Source organism: Podarcis cretensis, assembly GCF_951804945.1.
Source record: "Podarcis cretensis genome assembly, chromosome: 5".
Lineage (NCBI taxonomy): Eukaryota > Metazoa > Chordata > Lepidosauria > Squamata > Lacertidae > Podarcis > Podarcis cretensis.
The window spans coordinates 11,732,988-11,748,763 of NC_137174.1; the positions used below are offsets into that span (position 1 = coordinate 11,732,988).

The 15,776-nt window shown below is 45.1% G+C and overlaps 1 protein-coding gene across 35 annotated transcripts in view; it reads right to left on the reverse strand.

Moving 5' to 3' along the window:
• The window catches only part of SORBS1 (sorbin and SH3 domain containing 1), a 200,782-nt gene that overhangs the window by 2,859 nt on the left and 182,147 nt on the right, over window positions 1-15,776 (reverse strand). For 29 of the 35 annotated variants that reach the window (XM_079975045.1, XM_079975021.1, XM_079975046.1 and 26 more), the window contains 4 exons: window positions 13,036-13,152; window positions 5,568-5,627; window positions 3,735-3,925; window positions 2,439-2,551 (listed from right to left, as the gene is read on the reverse strand). In XM_079975045.1, coding sequence (XP_079831171.1) covers window positions 2,439-2,551; window positions 3,735-3,925; window positions 5,568-5,627; window positions 13,036-13,152 — 481 coding nt within the window. The remainder of the gene's footprint in view (window positions 1-2,438; window positions 2,552-3,734; window positions 3,926-5,567; window positions 5,628-13,035; window positions 13,153-15,776) is intronic. The other 6 variants (XM_079975016.1, XM_079975033.1, XM_079975030.1 and 3 more) reach the window with 6 other exon arrangements.

Here is a 15,776-nt window from a genome sequence, read left to right on the forward strand (position 1 = left end):
TGGCGGGAAGGTCAATGGCATTTCCGTTCGCTGCTCTGGTTCGCCAGAAGTGGCTTAGTCATGCTGGCCACATGACCCGGAAGCTGTACGCCGGCTCCCTCGCCAGTAAAGCGAGATGAGCGCCGCAACCCCAGAGTCGTCCGCGACTGGACCTAATGGTCAGGGGTCCCTTTACCTCTACCTATCCCCAGGTAAAGCTGAAACCCTGCCTAAAATCGTGGAGAGCTGCTGCCAGTCTGTAGACAACACTGAGCTACGTGGACCAATGGCCTGTTCCTGTGTCTTCCAAGAATGCTGAAACACATGGGACAGAGATCTGATCTGATGCCCCTTCTCCTTGGAAGTCCATACCAGAAGAGCTCCCTCTTTTTCTTCAAGTTTCACCTCAAAAAAAAAATTTTCAGCGGAGCCTGGCTTCATCCTAAGACCATGTACTGATAACTCTACATCTTTTATCCCTTTGCTTCCCCACCCTTTTGTCTTCTGCCGCATCAAAATTCAGTTTGTAAGATTCCTTGGGCAAGATACGTTTTTTAATATCGCTCGAAAGCGTCGTGCACGCTGATCGCTCCAATTTGAAATGATTAGCTGGAGGGAGGCCCCGTTTCGAAATAGAAGCATTGGTCTCAAGTCACAGAGTCAGTGAGTGGGTGTCAGTCTGGCAATGTTTGAAGAACAGGGAAGGAAGAGCTGGAAACTGGAGCCAAGCGGAGGGTATTTGGCTTGTGAATGCACAGCACCAGATTCAAGGGCTTGGCTTGAGCTGAAAAGACTAAAATAGTCTGAAACGGGGTTTTTTAAAAAAATCTATTGGTATGAAACAGGTCTTTACGACCTATTGCATGAGTGATTGGCTTATCCATAACTACAATAAAAGCACCGTATTTTTCGCCCTATAAGACGCACTTTTTCCCCTCCAAAAATGAAGGGGAAATGTGTGTGCATCCTACGGGGCGAATGCAGGCTCCTTGGCTTCAGCGATAGCAACGCGAAGCCTCCGAAGCCTGTGCTCCGGAGGCTTCGCATTGCTTCCGCTGAAGCCAGGAGAGCCTGCTCTTTGAGGCTGGCGGTGGGGGAAAGCAGCGCTTCCCCCATCACCAGCCCCAGAGGATAGGGGGCAGCGGGGAGGCGCACGACGCCTTCCCGCTACTCTCCAACCCGGCTTTGAGGCTGGCGGTGGGGGAAAGCAGCGCTTCCCCCATCGCCAGCCCCAGAGGATGTGGGGGCGCAATCTGGGTCGAAAAGCCCGTAGGAGCCACGCTCTTTAAAGAGCCCGCCGCTCTTGGGGGCTTTTCCCGAAGGAGGGAGAAGGGACTGACTGGCCGAGTCCGTCCCTTCTCCCTCCTGTGGGCTTTCGCAGGAGATGGGGGAATTCCCCCACCTCCCACAGAAGCCCGCAGAAGCCGTGCGCTCTTTGAAGGGGCTGCGCGGCTTCTGCTGGCTTTTCTACGAGGTTAATAATAATTGCCAATATTAGACAATAGTTGGATCAATTAAACAGCCTCTTGCAACAGTTGAAGGTTTTAGAGCAGTCTACGTATGCCGTAATTATCCGGAATTCCAATGGGGGTCAACAGTAAATTTAGTGTTTTGGAAAGAGTATAAAGTAAGGTGTTGCAAAATCTATTTGGGGTACCAAAATGCATGGCCAATGGTGTTCTATGTTTGGAGGTCGGTTTCCCAATGGCTGAAAACTCAGAGTGAATATCCTCTCTAAACTAATGGCTATATTTACTTTGTCTACATCCACAAAGCATGTTACACATGCACTACCAGCATGTGTGTTCTTGTCTTGAACACCTAGCAATCAAAATTGGTTACCGTTTCTAAGGAATTAATGGCTATTTTGAGGCATTCTACAGTTAAAACATGCTTGAGGAAAGTAAGTTTATATCTAAACATAACCAGGAAATGTTGTTTTTCCTCTATACATGCTGTGAAGGAAGGGAATGGATCATATTTACTAAATGTGGTGGCTCAGATAAGCCTTTCTGCTTAATGAGATTTAATGCTATACAGTTGTTTAACTGGTGGGTCATATGGCAGTGTTGGGGTCTGAGGAAGCAGAAACTGATTCATGCATCTTCCCCATCCCAGTGCTGTTTCTCCAGTAGCTTGTGTGAAACATATATAGGCCTGCTGCTTGAATCTTGCCCAGGAAGGTTTTTAGGTTGTCAAGACAATTTTCTATTGGGGGGGGGGGGTCACAGGGAAAAACATTAAGATTTGTAGCTGCTGCTGTTACTGCTAAAATGCATAGCAAACTCACAGCGTATTACGCAATCACTCCTAGTCAAGCAAATTATCTGAATTTTAGCATGAATGCTGTTCTGGCTAACTGTAGATTTTGTGTAAGTAGGTCTGTGAATCAAATGGATGATATTAATGTTTCTGTTAATGTTTTAAAAACAATTTGATATGACAGATGTCATGCTCACCAACAAACCAGCCGTCATCACACTTCTCCATGACATCTATGATATCTCCATCTCTTAACTCCAGCTCATCTTCATTCTGCGGGACATAGCTGTACAATGCTTGGTAGCTAAGCCTGAAAACGCACAGAAACAGTGGAGGGGGGGGGGTAGAATTAAGGGAAGAGATTGTCAGCCACTATTAACAGTATCCCTCTTGTAACTAACTTTCTTGAAATACAGATCCAATGACGATGATTCACGTTTGTATACCACCCTATACCCACAGGTCTCAGGGCAGTTACAAGATAAAAGTCACAATATAAAAAGACAAAATGCATAATAAAACCAAAAAACAATCCAATAATCCCCCCTCCCCAACACATTTAAAATAGCATTGCATGTCTTTAAGGCCTGGTTAAAGAGGAACATTTTTGCCTGGCACCTAAAGGTGTATAATGAAGGTACCATGCTTCCCTGGGGAGAGCATTCCACAAACACGAGATCTGCTGTGATAGGAGTCTAAATTTCCTCTGCCCTCTCAACTTTATCCCACAATATTCTGACCGTATTCAGTTCCCATCAGCTCCCTTGTATCCTATTCTGCACCACAGCCAGCCCCTAAATACCGCATTTTTCGCTCTATAAGACGCACCAGACCACAAGACGCACCTAGTTTTTGGAGGAGGAAAACAAGAAAAAAAATATCCTGAATCTCAGAAGCCAGAACAGCAAGAGGGATCACTGCGCAGTGAAAGCAGCAATCCCTCTTGCTGTTCTGGCTTCTGTGATAGCTACGCAGCCTGTATTCGCGCCATAAGATGCACACACATTTCCCCTTACTTTTTAGGAGGGAAAAAGTCTTATAGAGCAAAAAATACGGTAAATCTTGAAGCCACGGGACCCGATCAGGTGGCAAGGAGTGGCACGTAGAACTTCATCCAGTGGCCCTGTGGCACTCTTGATGGCAAAAGTGTCTACAGGACCTCACCGGGGAGATTATGAGCTGCCACTGCCCTTCTGAAGTCTTCCAACTAGCAGGAAGTTCCAAAATTCCACACCAATGTTCCATGCATCCATCTCCAGACCTCTGATCCATGATATTTTAAAAAATGAAGACGAGTCTGGTAGGATCAATAGGGCACAATTTCCTCTGGTGATCTCAGCCAAGACCACAAGACCAAAATACTGGTGGTCCCTTGTGTTAAATAAGAAAAGCCATCAAACTAAAAATTGTGCTGTCTCCTGCATTCCATCCATCAAATGTACGACAGCTGCTGAAATGAGGTGACGAATGCGTTCCCTTTCGGACCAACTTACAGATCTTGTGGTGCGTGGTTCCTGTCGAGGCTTGTTCCCAGCGGCAGGACTTGCGGTTGCTGAGAAATGATGAAAGATGATTTATTGTCACTATGGGTTCCCTTGTGGCAAGAGACAAGAGGCTGAGAAATTGTGCTGCAGTAATGAACGGACTTTTCCGCAATGTTTAAGATCTCATTGCAAACGGTTTCCTGGGCGGTAGAGACAGTGCAGGGTTGACATCCACGGAGGGGGGGAAACACGTCAGAGGACAGTGAACAGGGGAAAGTGGGGAGGAGGGAGGGATAGTCAGTAAGAGATGGGGAAATCCAGTTGTAGCAATCCAGTAAGACAAGACAGTGGTAGATCCAGCCAGTGAAGAGTAGAGGAATCCAGGTTGAAAGCATGGAAAAACAGAGGCAAGATACAGAAGAGTTTGCTATTTAGTTTTAGATATAGATTGACATATTTGTAAAAAAGCAGTAGCAGCAAAAGATACTGGAATTAGCGAGGACCTCAAATTCACATCTTCCAGCTTTGAGTACGTCATTTCAAAACACATCACATGCATGCAACCGAAGTTCTCCCCCCAATGCTACAGATATTTAATGCCTGCGTTTCCTTTGTCTACAGTAGCCTTTGTTTCAGAAAATTTCAGCTGCTGTTCCAATGGCCTAACTGCGCACCAAAACTCCACATAGAAGCCAGGTGTTTGCGATGGCAGCTGGTTCAGCTTGCTCTGTGCCAGAGCCTCCATCTTGTGTACTTGGGACAGTGGTGGCAAAAGAATTAGGGTTGAGAGTAAAAAAAAAAAATATCATTGTGCACTGTTGACATAACCAAACCCGCTCTGCCCAGCTCTGGCATTTGGGGCTCCTTTCCCCCCAAAATACTGCCACGTCTAGACTACGATGTCAAGAAGCAGGTAACAGATGGTTTATGAGTGCAGCACTGCACCAAAATGTTGCAGGCTGAGATACTTCTGGTTCAGGGATACGGTCACTCTGGTTTTTGCTCTCTCCTTCCACAAGTCAGGCCTCATTTTGGGTCAAGTGACTGGCCTGGGGCTTGTTCCATGCCCTCCAACATTTCTCCAATATAAATAAGAGTATGTCCCCTGCGATGTTTCTCTGATGAAAATAGGGACATCCTATTCCATACCCTCCAACATTTCTCCAGTGAAAATAGGGACATCCTATTCCATACCGTCCAACATTTCTCCAATGAAAACAGGGACGTCCTAAGGGGGAAAATGGACATTTCAGGATGCAATCAGAAACCAGGACAGCTTCTGAAAATCTGGAACTGTCCCTGGAAAATAGGGACACTTGGAGGGTCTCCTGATTTCCTCCTTCCATTTTTGTGTTTGTTTTGAATGAAGACACAGTTCTTCTCAATCCCTACTATATAACAATCTTTGGACTTCTACCTCCAGAAACATTTAAAATAACTTCTCAGGGTGAATTAGGAAATGACCTGTCCAGAAAATGGGATGGTTTATTCAACCTCATGTCAACATCTATGTATCTCTTCCTCCCCACTTTTCAGCCATTCCATTCCCTCTCCCAGGTGGTTCTCGCAACCCCACCCAACCTCAGTCAGACAACGTTTCATGCCACTGAGTTCCTATGAAAATGGTTAGGGGGTGTTTGCTCCCTTTAGGGTTCCTTTCTAAAGATTTTTTTTAAAAAAGCACCTGCAAACCTCAGGATTACTGCGAGTCTGCTGGTACCTCTTGTGTACGGTATTGTTTTGCTTACACCTCCAGAAGTATGAAATGGAAATAAGAGAGAATGGCGCTTGTATGAACAATGCTAAAATGGAGCTGCAGATATGAATCTCAGGCGATCTTACCACATAGCTCTTTTCAGATTCTGTGAGATCTGGTCCTGGCCTCAATGAATGATGAGAAGGCTGTGTGATCACCAAAGCACATGGTAAAGAAGACATTTTAGCAAATGCACTAGCAAGTCAAATTCAAATTATAGGAAGAAAGCAAAACAAAAATAAACAAGGGAAATTTGACATAAATGACAGTCGCCGCTGGATATTATTAAACAGCTGTGCCGTAGAGCACATTGTGACTCTGGCAAGAAGGATTAGAAGAAGAGCTAGAAGATGAAATGATGGGTTAGCAAAACAAAGACCGATGTTCAAAAAAATATTATGGCACAGTTCCTCTGGGAGGACACAAAAGAGCACAACCTCTAGACTCCGTGATTTAAAGGGGAATTACCAGGGGAGGAAACGGAAACATGCAGAATACCTATGAGCACTGCTTTTAGCAAGAAGATGTGCTTTGGAGCCCCTGATGATAGGATTTGCCAGACAATGAGATGAATTAACCTAGAATTTTCTTATTCTTTTGTCCTCAACATTCTGTAACTCCAGACGGTCACGGGGGGGGGGGGGGGGGCTTTTTATATATAGAAGCACATGCAAGCATCAAGCATGTTAACTTTTTCTTTTAATTTACTCATTTATATTTACACACCTATGGAGGTCCTTAGGTATGTTCTTTACTTTTCATGTGGGACCATTTTGCTTCCAAACAGGTAGGCATTTGATCATCCATGTTTCCTATTAAGGGGATTTTTGGTAAATGAATAAACTACAGCCGTACCTTGGATCTCGAACGACTTGCAAGATGAACGGTTTGGGTCCTGAACGCCACAAACCCGGAAATGAGTGTTCTGGAGCTTCCTGCAGCCAATCGGAAGCCAAGCCTTGGTTTTCGAACATTTTCGGAAGTCGAATGGACTTGCGGAACGGATTCCATTTGACTTCCAAGGTACCACTGTTTTATGAAACTGGGATGCACCCAAGTTTGAAAGCAAATGGGCCCACAAAGGAAACAACTGTGTGAAATGGCTGAAATATAACTGACCAGGAAATGCAATTAGGTGACCTAGATTAATCAAGATTATGCTATTTTTTTAATTAATTAGCTCACCAGTTTGTGAGCTAGGGTGTTTATGTTGCTTTAATGCAATTGTCATGGTTTGTGGTTTATTATTATTTAAGGATTACAGTGGTGCCTCGCAAGACGAAATTAATTCGTTCCGCGAGTTTTTTCATCTTGCGATTTTTTCGTCTTGCGAAGCACAGACTTTGGAAAAGCTTCAAAAATCACCAAAGTCTTCAAAAACCTCAAAAAAGGCTACCACACCGTGTGCTATGAGTTGCTCCTTGAAGTGAATGCACGGTTTTAAGAAAAAGGAAACAAACTTGCAAGACAAAGGAAACAAACTTGCAAGACGTTTTCGTCTTGCGAAGCAAGCCCATAGGGAAATCCGTCTTGCGAAGCAACTCAAAAAATGAAAAACTCTTTTGTTTTGCGAGTTTTTCGTCTTTCGAGGCATTCGTCTTGCGAGGTACCACTTTATGTTACTTATTTATTATTAGATTATATTATTCTTATGCTTTAGGCATTTCTGTACCTGCGGCCCTCTTCATCCCTCCCCTTAAACATGTGCATTTATTATTTTATTTCACAAAATTTATAAACTGGGGTGGGGGGTGGCAAACCCACGTCAACACGGTTTTACAAAGTGGTATGTGCGCCTGCCAATTTAAGATTGTACTCCAGCCACAAAAGCTCAGGCCAGAATATATATTTTTTTGCCTTTAAGCTGCTACGAGCACAGCTGCCGCTCTTGGGGGGGAAAGAACAAATTGGAGTCCTTTCTGGGCATATGAGAAGCAGGCACAAGTGATGCAGAAAAGAAGGCTTCCAAGTTTACACTAGTCTCGACTCATTTCCCTTTTCTGTATCTCTCTCCCTCCCTTTTATATACCGTTTTTTTCGCTCCATAGGGCGCACCGGACCATAGGGCACACCTAGTTTTTAGGGGGGGAAATAAAGAAAAAAAAATCAATCCCGCTGGCTGTCTTGGCTTCCTCTTTAGCCACGCACAACCTCTCCAGCTGGGAGAGGCTGCTCGCGGCTTTGTTTTTAGCCGTGGGGCTGGGTGGGGGAAGCCCGAGCTTCCCCCGACCCCAGAACAGGTCCGGGAGCGGAGGCAAGGTTGTGCAGCCTTGCCGCCGCTCCCGGAGCTTGTGGGCTGGGGGAGCGCTCTGAAGGTTTGCGGATAACTGCCTGAAGCCCGGGGAGCGCAGTGGGAGTTGGCACTGCGCTCCCCGGGCTGCAGGCTGCTATCCGCAAGCCTTTGGAGCGCGGCGGGAGTTCCCGCCGGGCTCCGAAGGCTTGCGGATAGCTGCCAAAGCCCGGGGTGCGCAGCGCTGCATTCCCCGGGCTTCGGGCTGCAGGCTGAAATCCGCAAGCCTTGTGAGCCTGCGGGAACTCCCACCGGGCTCCAAAGGCTTGCGGATAGCTTCGTGAAGCCTGGAGAGCGAGGGGGTCGGTGCGCACCGACCCCTCTCGCTCTCCAGGCTTCAGCGAAAGCCTGCATTCACTCCATAGGACGCACACACATTTCCCCTTCATTTTTGGAGGGGAAAAAGTGCGTCCTATAGAGTGAAAAATACGGTAACTGGGAATGTCTACTGTGGCAATTTTCCACTTAGATGGAAGGAGAGTACATTCAAGTTACTGGGCACAAGCCGTCACAATTCACAGACATAAATGTCAGCTGCAGAAGAATGCCTTTGGGCTCAGGCACACAAGTCAGATTCATTTTTTACGGCGCTTATTCATTCACATACAAAAATCTCTCGATGGATGCTGTTTCAATTCCCATTTCAAAGAACCCAACACAGCAGTGACATCCATTTAAGCAAGAGATAACCTCAGGAGACTTTAACCAGTCTCCTGAAACTCTCAAGACAGAATCTGGGGGGAACAAATTGGGTAAAGTGGTCTTTCGCATCGTTGAAATTATGATACGTAACCTCTCCCTTACGATTTCTATGATTCGGCTTCATAACAGGCGAAAAAGGTCCTTTCAGCTGTATTGTTAGCAAAGAGCACCTCTGTTCTCTCTACTTAGCTCCCAACTTGTCTCTCAGTTTGCAAGGGCTGTTCTAGCTTGTCAAGACATTGTGTGTTGCAGGGCAAATCGCTGCATCATCTATTGGCTTGGAAGACAACACCTTGTGCCTTGCATCCTAATGCAATTAGAGGTTTTTTTTTGGATTTGATACCCCGCCTTTCACTCCCTTTAAGGAGTCTCAAAGCGGCTAACATTCTCCTTTCCCTTCCTCCCCCACAACAAACACTCTGTGAGGTGCGTGGGGCTGAGAGACTTCAGAGAAGTATGACTAGCCCAAGGCCACCCAGCAGCTGCAGGTGGAGGAGCGAGGAAGCGAACCCGGTTCCCCAGATTACAAGACTACCGCTCTTAACCACTACACCACACTGGCTCTCTAATTAGCGCAACACCTTGCCACTCACTAATTAGCTGTTGATCTTCCAGCTAGGAGCATGACATACACACAAACACATCCAGTGTTTAGTGCCGTCCGTTCAGAAAAGGACAGACAACTGATCACACCTTTGTGTTTTCCTTTTTTTTAAAAAAAAACACACACACACCTCTTTGTCACTTTGGTTTTTCTTTTCTAAGACTATTGTTATGAGTTTGGGGGAAGGTTCCAAACCTGTGACCCTGTGTTTGGGGGGCTGCAATCTAGCAGTGTTTCTCAAACTTGGGACTACAACTCCCATAATCCCTGACCATGGGACCTGCTAACTAGGGATGATGGGAGTTGTAGTCCAACAGCAGCTGGGGACCCAAATTTGAGAAACACTGAGATAGGATTATAGCGAGGTTGGAGAGCTAAAAAGAATGGCAATATATTTCACATCTGGCAACCAGCGAGCCCCTTTGGTTTCAGATAGTACATGGGTAGACGAGTCTAAAAATCCTGGGACACAAATTTTCATGGCCCTCTAGCGGTTATGCAGCTCGTTTACTAGATGTAATGTATTCAGCATTAACTTTGGAAGTGTATACTCTGACCAAACTACGCCTCGCCAACCAAGTGCGCCACATAATCCCGTATATCCTAGAAGATGAGATGAAACAATAGGCACATGTGAAGATAGGCACAATCGAAAACACCCCCGCCACGGCATACTCATTCTTCCAAAGCAAACTAAGGAAAATCCCCGCGACACTAAACAGGTCCACACAGTCCATGTTTAAAGCATGGAAGGAAAAAGTAGGCAAACTGTCTCCAACCCCATCCCAACTAATCCCCCTGGGCCCACAACCCACAACTCCATCACACAGCCCCAAACTTCCAAGTAAAAACTTGGCAAGCCAAAGCCTTACACCACCTAACAGATATCTACAAACCCATACCAACATAAGAAATACAAGACAAACTCGGGGATACCCAAATACCCTGGCTAACACCCTACCAGCTCCATGCCTTCTTAAACATCCCAGCAGTAAAAACAGCAGCCATTAGGCCTTTGACCGCCTTCAAAAAACTTCTGACAGCAGAGGGACATGGCAAAAGGATGGTACACACAAATAACAAAATACTGCTCCAGAATCCCACAAACTTCCTCATCTCAATCAAAAAACAATGGGAGTGTGACTTACGTTATGAAATAAACCCCACCCAATGGACTAAACTGTGGTCAAAACCATCCTTTAATATCAGCCCCCCAAAAAGGAAACTCGCCCAGAAACTTGTACCTAACACCACATAAGTTGGTGCTGATATACCCAGAAACTTCACAAAAATGCTGGAGAGGTTACCCCTCTACAGACACTTGCCTCCATATATGGTGGAATTGCCCCAAAATCAAACACTTTTGGACATCAGTCCTACTAGAAATATGCAAAAGAACAAAGCAGGTATTAGTAGACACCCCAGAACTGGCCTTACTGAATATGTTCTAAGACGATAATGAACACTCACGCTACAAAAAAACCCTTAAGCCAGCTACTCTCAGCAGCCAGGAGCGTCATAACTAGACACTGGCGGGACCTGTTCCAGTTCCAGTTAAACTTTTTATAGCACTAGCCATAGGCCGTGGCATTCAGAAGGAGAGCAAAAAGAAAGACAGCAATAACCATAAAAATAATCAGGCACCACACATACAATAAAACCACGGCCGCGGCTACTAAAATTATTTGTTGCATTAAATAGAATAGCAGAAGATTCTTAGGTAAGATGTGCCAAATTAAATATCTGAATCCCCTTTGCAGTTGACCTCTATTTTTTCTAGTTCTTTCCTCCTGATCTTCTTAGCTGTCAACGGATAGAGTGCTACTTTATAAGTAACAAAGTTGTCAGTGTCAGCAGCAATTTCATCCTTTCCACCCTATTCAGATGTGTTCCATTCATAAACGGGTTTTATAAATTGGCCTCTTGGGTCTATATATAACGGAAACTGCAATAAATGGTAGCACAGGACCCCCACACAGGGTTGTCCACACAGACAAAGTCTCTTTGTAATGTACCGTATTTTTCGCTCTATAAGACGCACCAGACCACAAGACGCACCTAGTTTTTGGAGGAAGAAAACAAGAAAAAAAATATTCTGAATCTCAGAAGCCAGAACAGCAAGAGGGATCGCTACGCAGTGAAAGCAGCAATCCCCTCTTGCTGTTCTGGCTTCTGGGATAGCTGCGCAGCCTGCATTCGCTCCATAAGACGCACACAACATTTCCCCTTACTTTTTAGGAGGGGAAAAGTGAGTCTTACAGAGCAAAAAATATGGTACTTTGCCGTACTGGACCTGTTAGGAGTGAACATGGACCACTGGTACCAAACCATATGGGAAACAGCCCTCTCAGAAAAGCTAACGGAAGAAACTGAAACTAGCACAGTGAAAAATAAAAGAGGACACCTTCACCCCGGTGTAGCTCCCCCCCCTTTATTACACACACAGCCCAACAAGGCAACAGCAAGAACCCACTGATAGCATAGGTAAGTTGACCTAACAACCCCTCTCTAACACAAGCAAACAGAACTCATTGCAGACCACCATCCATGCCCTGGGCCCCCCCATCCTCTCTCACTGCCAATGAAAGCTTAACAAATAGCAAGAGAACCTACCCATGTGATTCTGACACAAAAACCTTGCCTTGCCAAAAAGTTATGCACAGTTTATATGAGGATAGTAACATGGAATCCTGGCTGTGATTAATAGGGCCTGTGCTAATTTAGCACATTAGCTAAAAGCACCTTATTCATCACTGTGAACATAGAAAAATGATTTACATTGAGTCAGATCTTGGCCCATCTAGGCCACTATTACCTATTAATTAACACCAGATAACAGCTTTTTCCACGTCACTCGAAATGAAAATGTTTCCCACCCCACAGGGTTAGTTCAAGCATTTGAACTAACCACTTGTGAAGCTAACGACCTTAAACCTGACCAATTAATATTCCCAATGAAGACAGGATCCAAATTATACGGCTGAAAAAGGAAGATCTTGAGAGGCTGCTAGCAGTCAGAATAACAGTCAGAAAAATAAAACACAGGCAAAAATATCAAAACAGTACTAAAAAGACATCATGGTATAAAATAGTATGAAGGACCTATAAAATGGCTGATATGTTTTATTTAAAGTCTCCTTGTGGGGAACAAGGAATCCCGTTTTCCTGTTAAGACAATACATTAATTAAGACATGCTATTGCCTTAATTGGAACTGTATTGTGACCCTGAAGAAGGTTTTGAACTGAAATGGGTTGAGCGTTTCCTAAGGCCTTTCTGCTATTTTATAAAATTCAAGTACTGTTTTAAAGTTTCCTCCCTCACACCTTTTGTGCTTGGTGCTGTACATTTCTTATACTTTTGCTAGTCAGAGCAGACAATTGGCTCTTAGATCAGTCATAGGCAAACTCCAGCCCTCCAGATGTTTGGGACTACAATTCCCATCATCCCTAGCTAACAGGACCAGTGGTCAGGGATGATGGAAGACTGGAGTTTACCTATGCCTGTCTTAGATGGTCTCTGGCTCAGATTAAGGCAACAACAATGTACCACATTTTTCGCTCTATAAGACGCACCAGACCACAAGACGCACCTAATTTTTGGAGGAGGAAAACAAGAAAAAAAAAATTCTGAATCTCAGAAGCCAGAACAGCAAGAGGGATCGCTGCGCAGTGAAAGCAGCAATCCCTCTTGCTGTTCTGGCTTCTGGGATAGCTGCGCAGCCTGCATTCGCTCCATAAGACGCACACTACATTTCCCCTTTTTAGGAGGGAAAAAGTGAGTCTTATAGAGCAAAAAATACGGTATTTATCAGTCCAACCTAATCTAATACACATAGCAATTTACTAAATATAAAAGATGTACTTGACCTCTGAAATTCACATGTTGATAAGCAACAGCAGTGAGCATGAAATATCAATCGATGACATTCCCCCCAGCTCCCAAACTCCCGTGATTACCTGTGGGACGTTGACTGTGCGTGAGAGTCTGGGAGGTACTTGTGTTCTAACCGCAAAGGAAGAAATTGCAGAGGGAGACAGAAGAGTAGATGGAGAGAATGGTTTTGCGTTGACAGACTTTTAAAAGGAAGGAAAAGTTGGTCAGCAAAGAAGGGAAATGACCCGTCGACACATCATTGCAGCAATGATGCTCTTACAAACAAGAAAACGTCTTCTGAACTCGGTGCAAATATCGTCAACAAGTCCATGCAAAAAAACAGGCATGCCTTTTCAAAGTTGCCGGGACCCATATTAGTATCGCAAGCTTAATGCGCTTTGAATGAATGTTGTTAGGTCAATGACATGACTCCCCTGAAAACATTGAGACAAGAATTAGTGCGCGCCTGGAAATATATTTACTTACAAATTCTATCCCTTTCCGGTTGTTCCTCCACAGGTCTCAAGGGGTTAGGCACACACCATGCATTTTAAAAGTACATTTTAAAGCTGAGAGGTGTAGTTTGTAAGGGGTCTGGGAACTGTAGCTCTGCAAGGGCAAACTACACTTTCAGGGATTCTTTGGGGCAGGAGAGAGGCAAATTTCATGTATTGTGTGTACGCAGCCTTATGCCAAAACCAATGTATGAGATCCGGTGTTGTGTACTGAGTTGAATAGGATCCAAAATGCAGCAGTCTGATTGGTCCTAGAACAATAGGATTCAGAATACAGCAGTCTGATTGGTCCTAGAACAATGCAGCAGTATGATTGGTCTGCAGGAGCCATCCAATCCAGCTCCAGATGGAAGTGAATCCACAACCTGATTGGCCTACAGGAGAATTCCGGAATTAGCCAATCACGTGCAGCCCATTGTGTAAATAACGTATATAAAGCAGATACTTTGTGGAAACATTCATTCCTCCTCACCACTATGAGCTGAATGAAGAGCATGAAATCCACTCTCGACTCCGAGTATATTTCATCCAGCTGAAATAAACACCTTTGGTGCTTCTAAGAGTTTTCCCAGCCTGCATGTTACTAGTCCAGGTCTACAACTCGTTGGCGAGTACTATCATCTCCCCTCCTGAGATGGACGCACAATAATGAATTCCTCTCCAGTTTTGCACACCCCATCCCTACTAAAACAGCCCCACAGCAACCATTTTTTTTTGTCCTCCTATGCAAAAGACCCAGCCTTGCAGCCAACTACCTACCGTATTTACTCAAAGCTAATGCTCACCGTTTGGGGGCCAAATTACGTTGTGAAAATTAAGGTGCGCATTGGATTCAACAGCACGTTTACATTCGCCGGCAAACGCTCTCTTTTTTCGTTTCAAGGTTCTGAAAACTGAGGTTAGATTTGACGGCGCATTCAACTCGAGTAAATACGGTACTTTCACGGTCTGCCTGATAGTACCATAGGTTTGCGTTCTGCTGAGGTTCAAACGCTCAATTAAATTGGGTGGCTGGAAAAGCAATAGATACCATATTTTTTGCTCTATAAGACGCACCAGACCACAAGACGCACCTAGTTTTTGGAGGAGGAAAACAAGAAAAAAAATATTCTGAATCTCAGAAGCCAGAACAGCAATAGGGATCGCTGTGCAATGAAAGCAGCAATCCCTCTTGCTGTTCTGGCTTCTGGGATAGCTGCGCAGCCTGCATTCGCTCCATAAGACGCACACACATTTCCCCTTACTTTTTAGGAGGGAAAAAGTGAGTTGTAGAGCAAAAAAACCGGTATATGCTGGAGGCAGAGGAAGGCAATGAGAAGCCCTTTCCCTGGAGGACCAGAGAAGAAGCTTTTCCACTGCACTCCTCCACCCCCACCCCTCAAGATTACCATTAGCAGTTGTCTGGGTGAGTGTATCAGTTTTGCTAAATGGCACCATAGCTTAAAGAGTGTTTTCCATTTGGGATACCTGATCAGGGTCCTAACATCTTGCGGGAATGCGGACTACAGCTACTTTGCCTACAGCATTCCTTGGATCATGAAAGCAAAGCTGCTCTCAAGACACAACCTTTGAGAGCCACCGTCCAACAGACTAGGCCAGAGCTTTCCAAACTTTTCATGTCGGCGATGCCCTTTTTAGACGGGCATCCTTTCAGGACACAGCAATTCAGCTTTACTAGCAAAGTGAAGGTCAAACTAACCCCTTTCCAGGAGCGTTCGCACGACACAGCTGCACACTGCAGCCGACACACTAACGTGTCACGACACACAGTTTGGAAAGCTCGGTGTTATGTACTGAAGTTCTCACCCTGGGCCAGCAGGGGGATACTGTAGATAGTTATGCAAATAAGGGATCGAAAGTGACGTTCAGTGATTTCCCTCGGTGTTTCAGCTCAGTGATTCAGCTCTGCTCAGAGGGCGGCTGCAACCGGCTGTGCTCTGCTGTCCATCCATCCCACCTTCGTCACCAGTGTTAAGTTGTGGGTGAATATATCAGACGACACAGCAATTTTCCAAACAGCTCTTATTTATTCACAGGCCAGGACAGAACTGAACTGAAGGGTTCAGTCAGCCTGCTTATATAGAGCTCCAGTACAACGTTACTGTAACAACTTTCTAAAACTATCCAATCACTGAACGTTACTTTCGATCCCTTATTTGCATAGCTGTCTACAGTATCCCCCTGCTGGCCCAGGGTGAGAACTTCAGTGCATAACACCCTGGACTAGGCTATATATGAGAACCACTTCTCAACCTGGGACCCATAATGATCTTCACTCTGTTGACTCTTTTCCAACACGACCGGCTCAG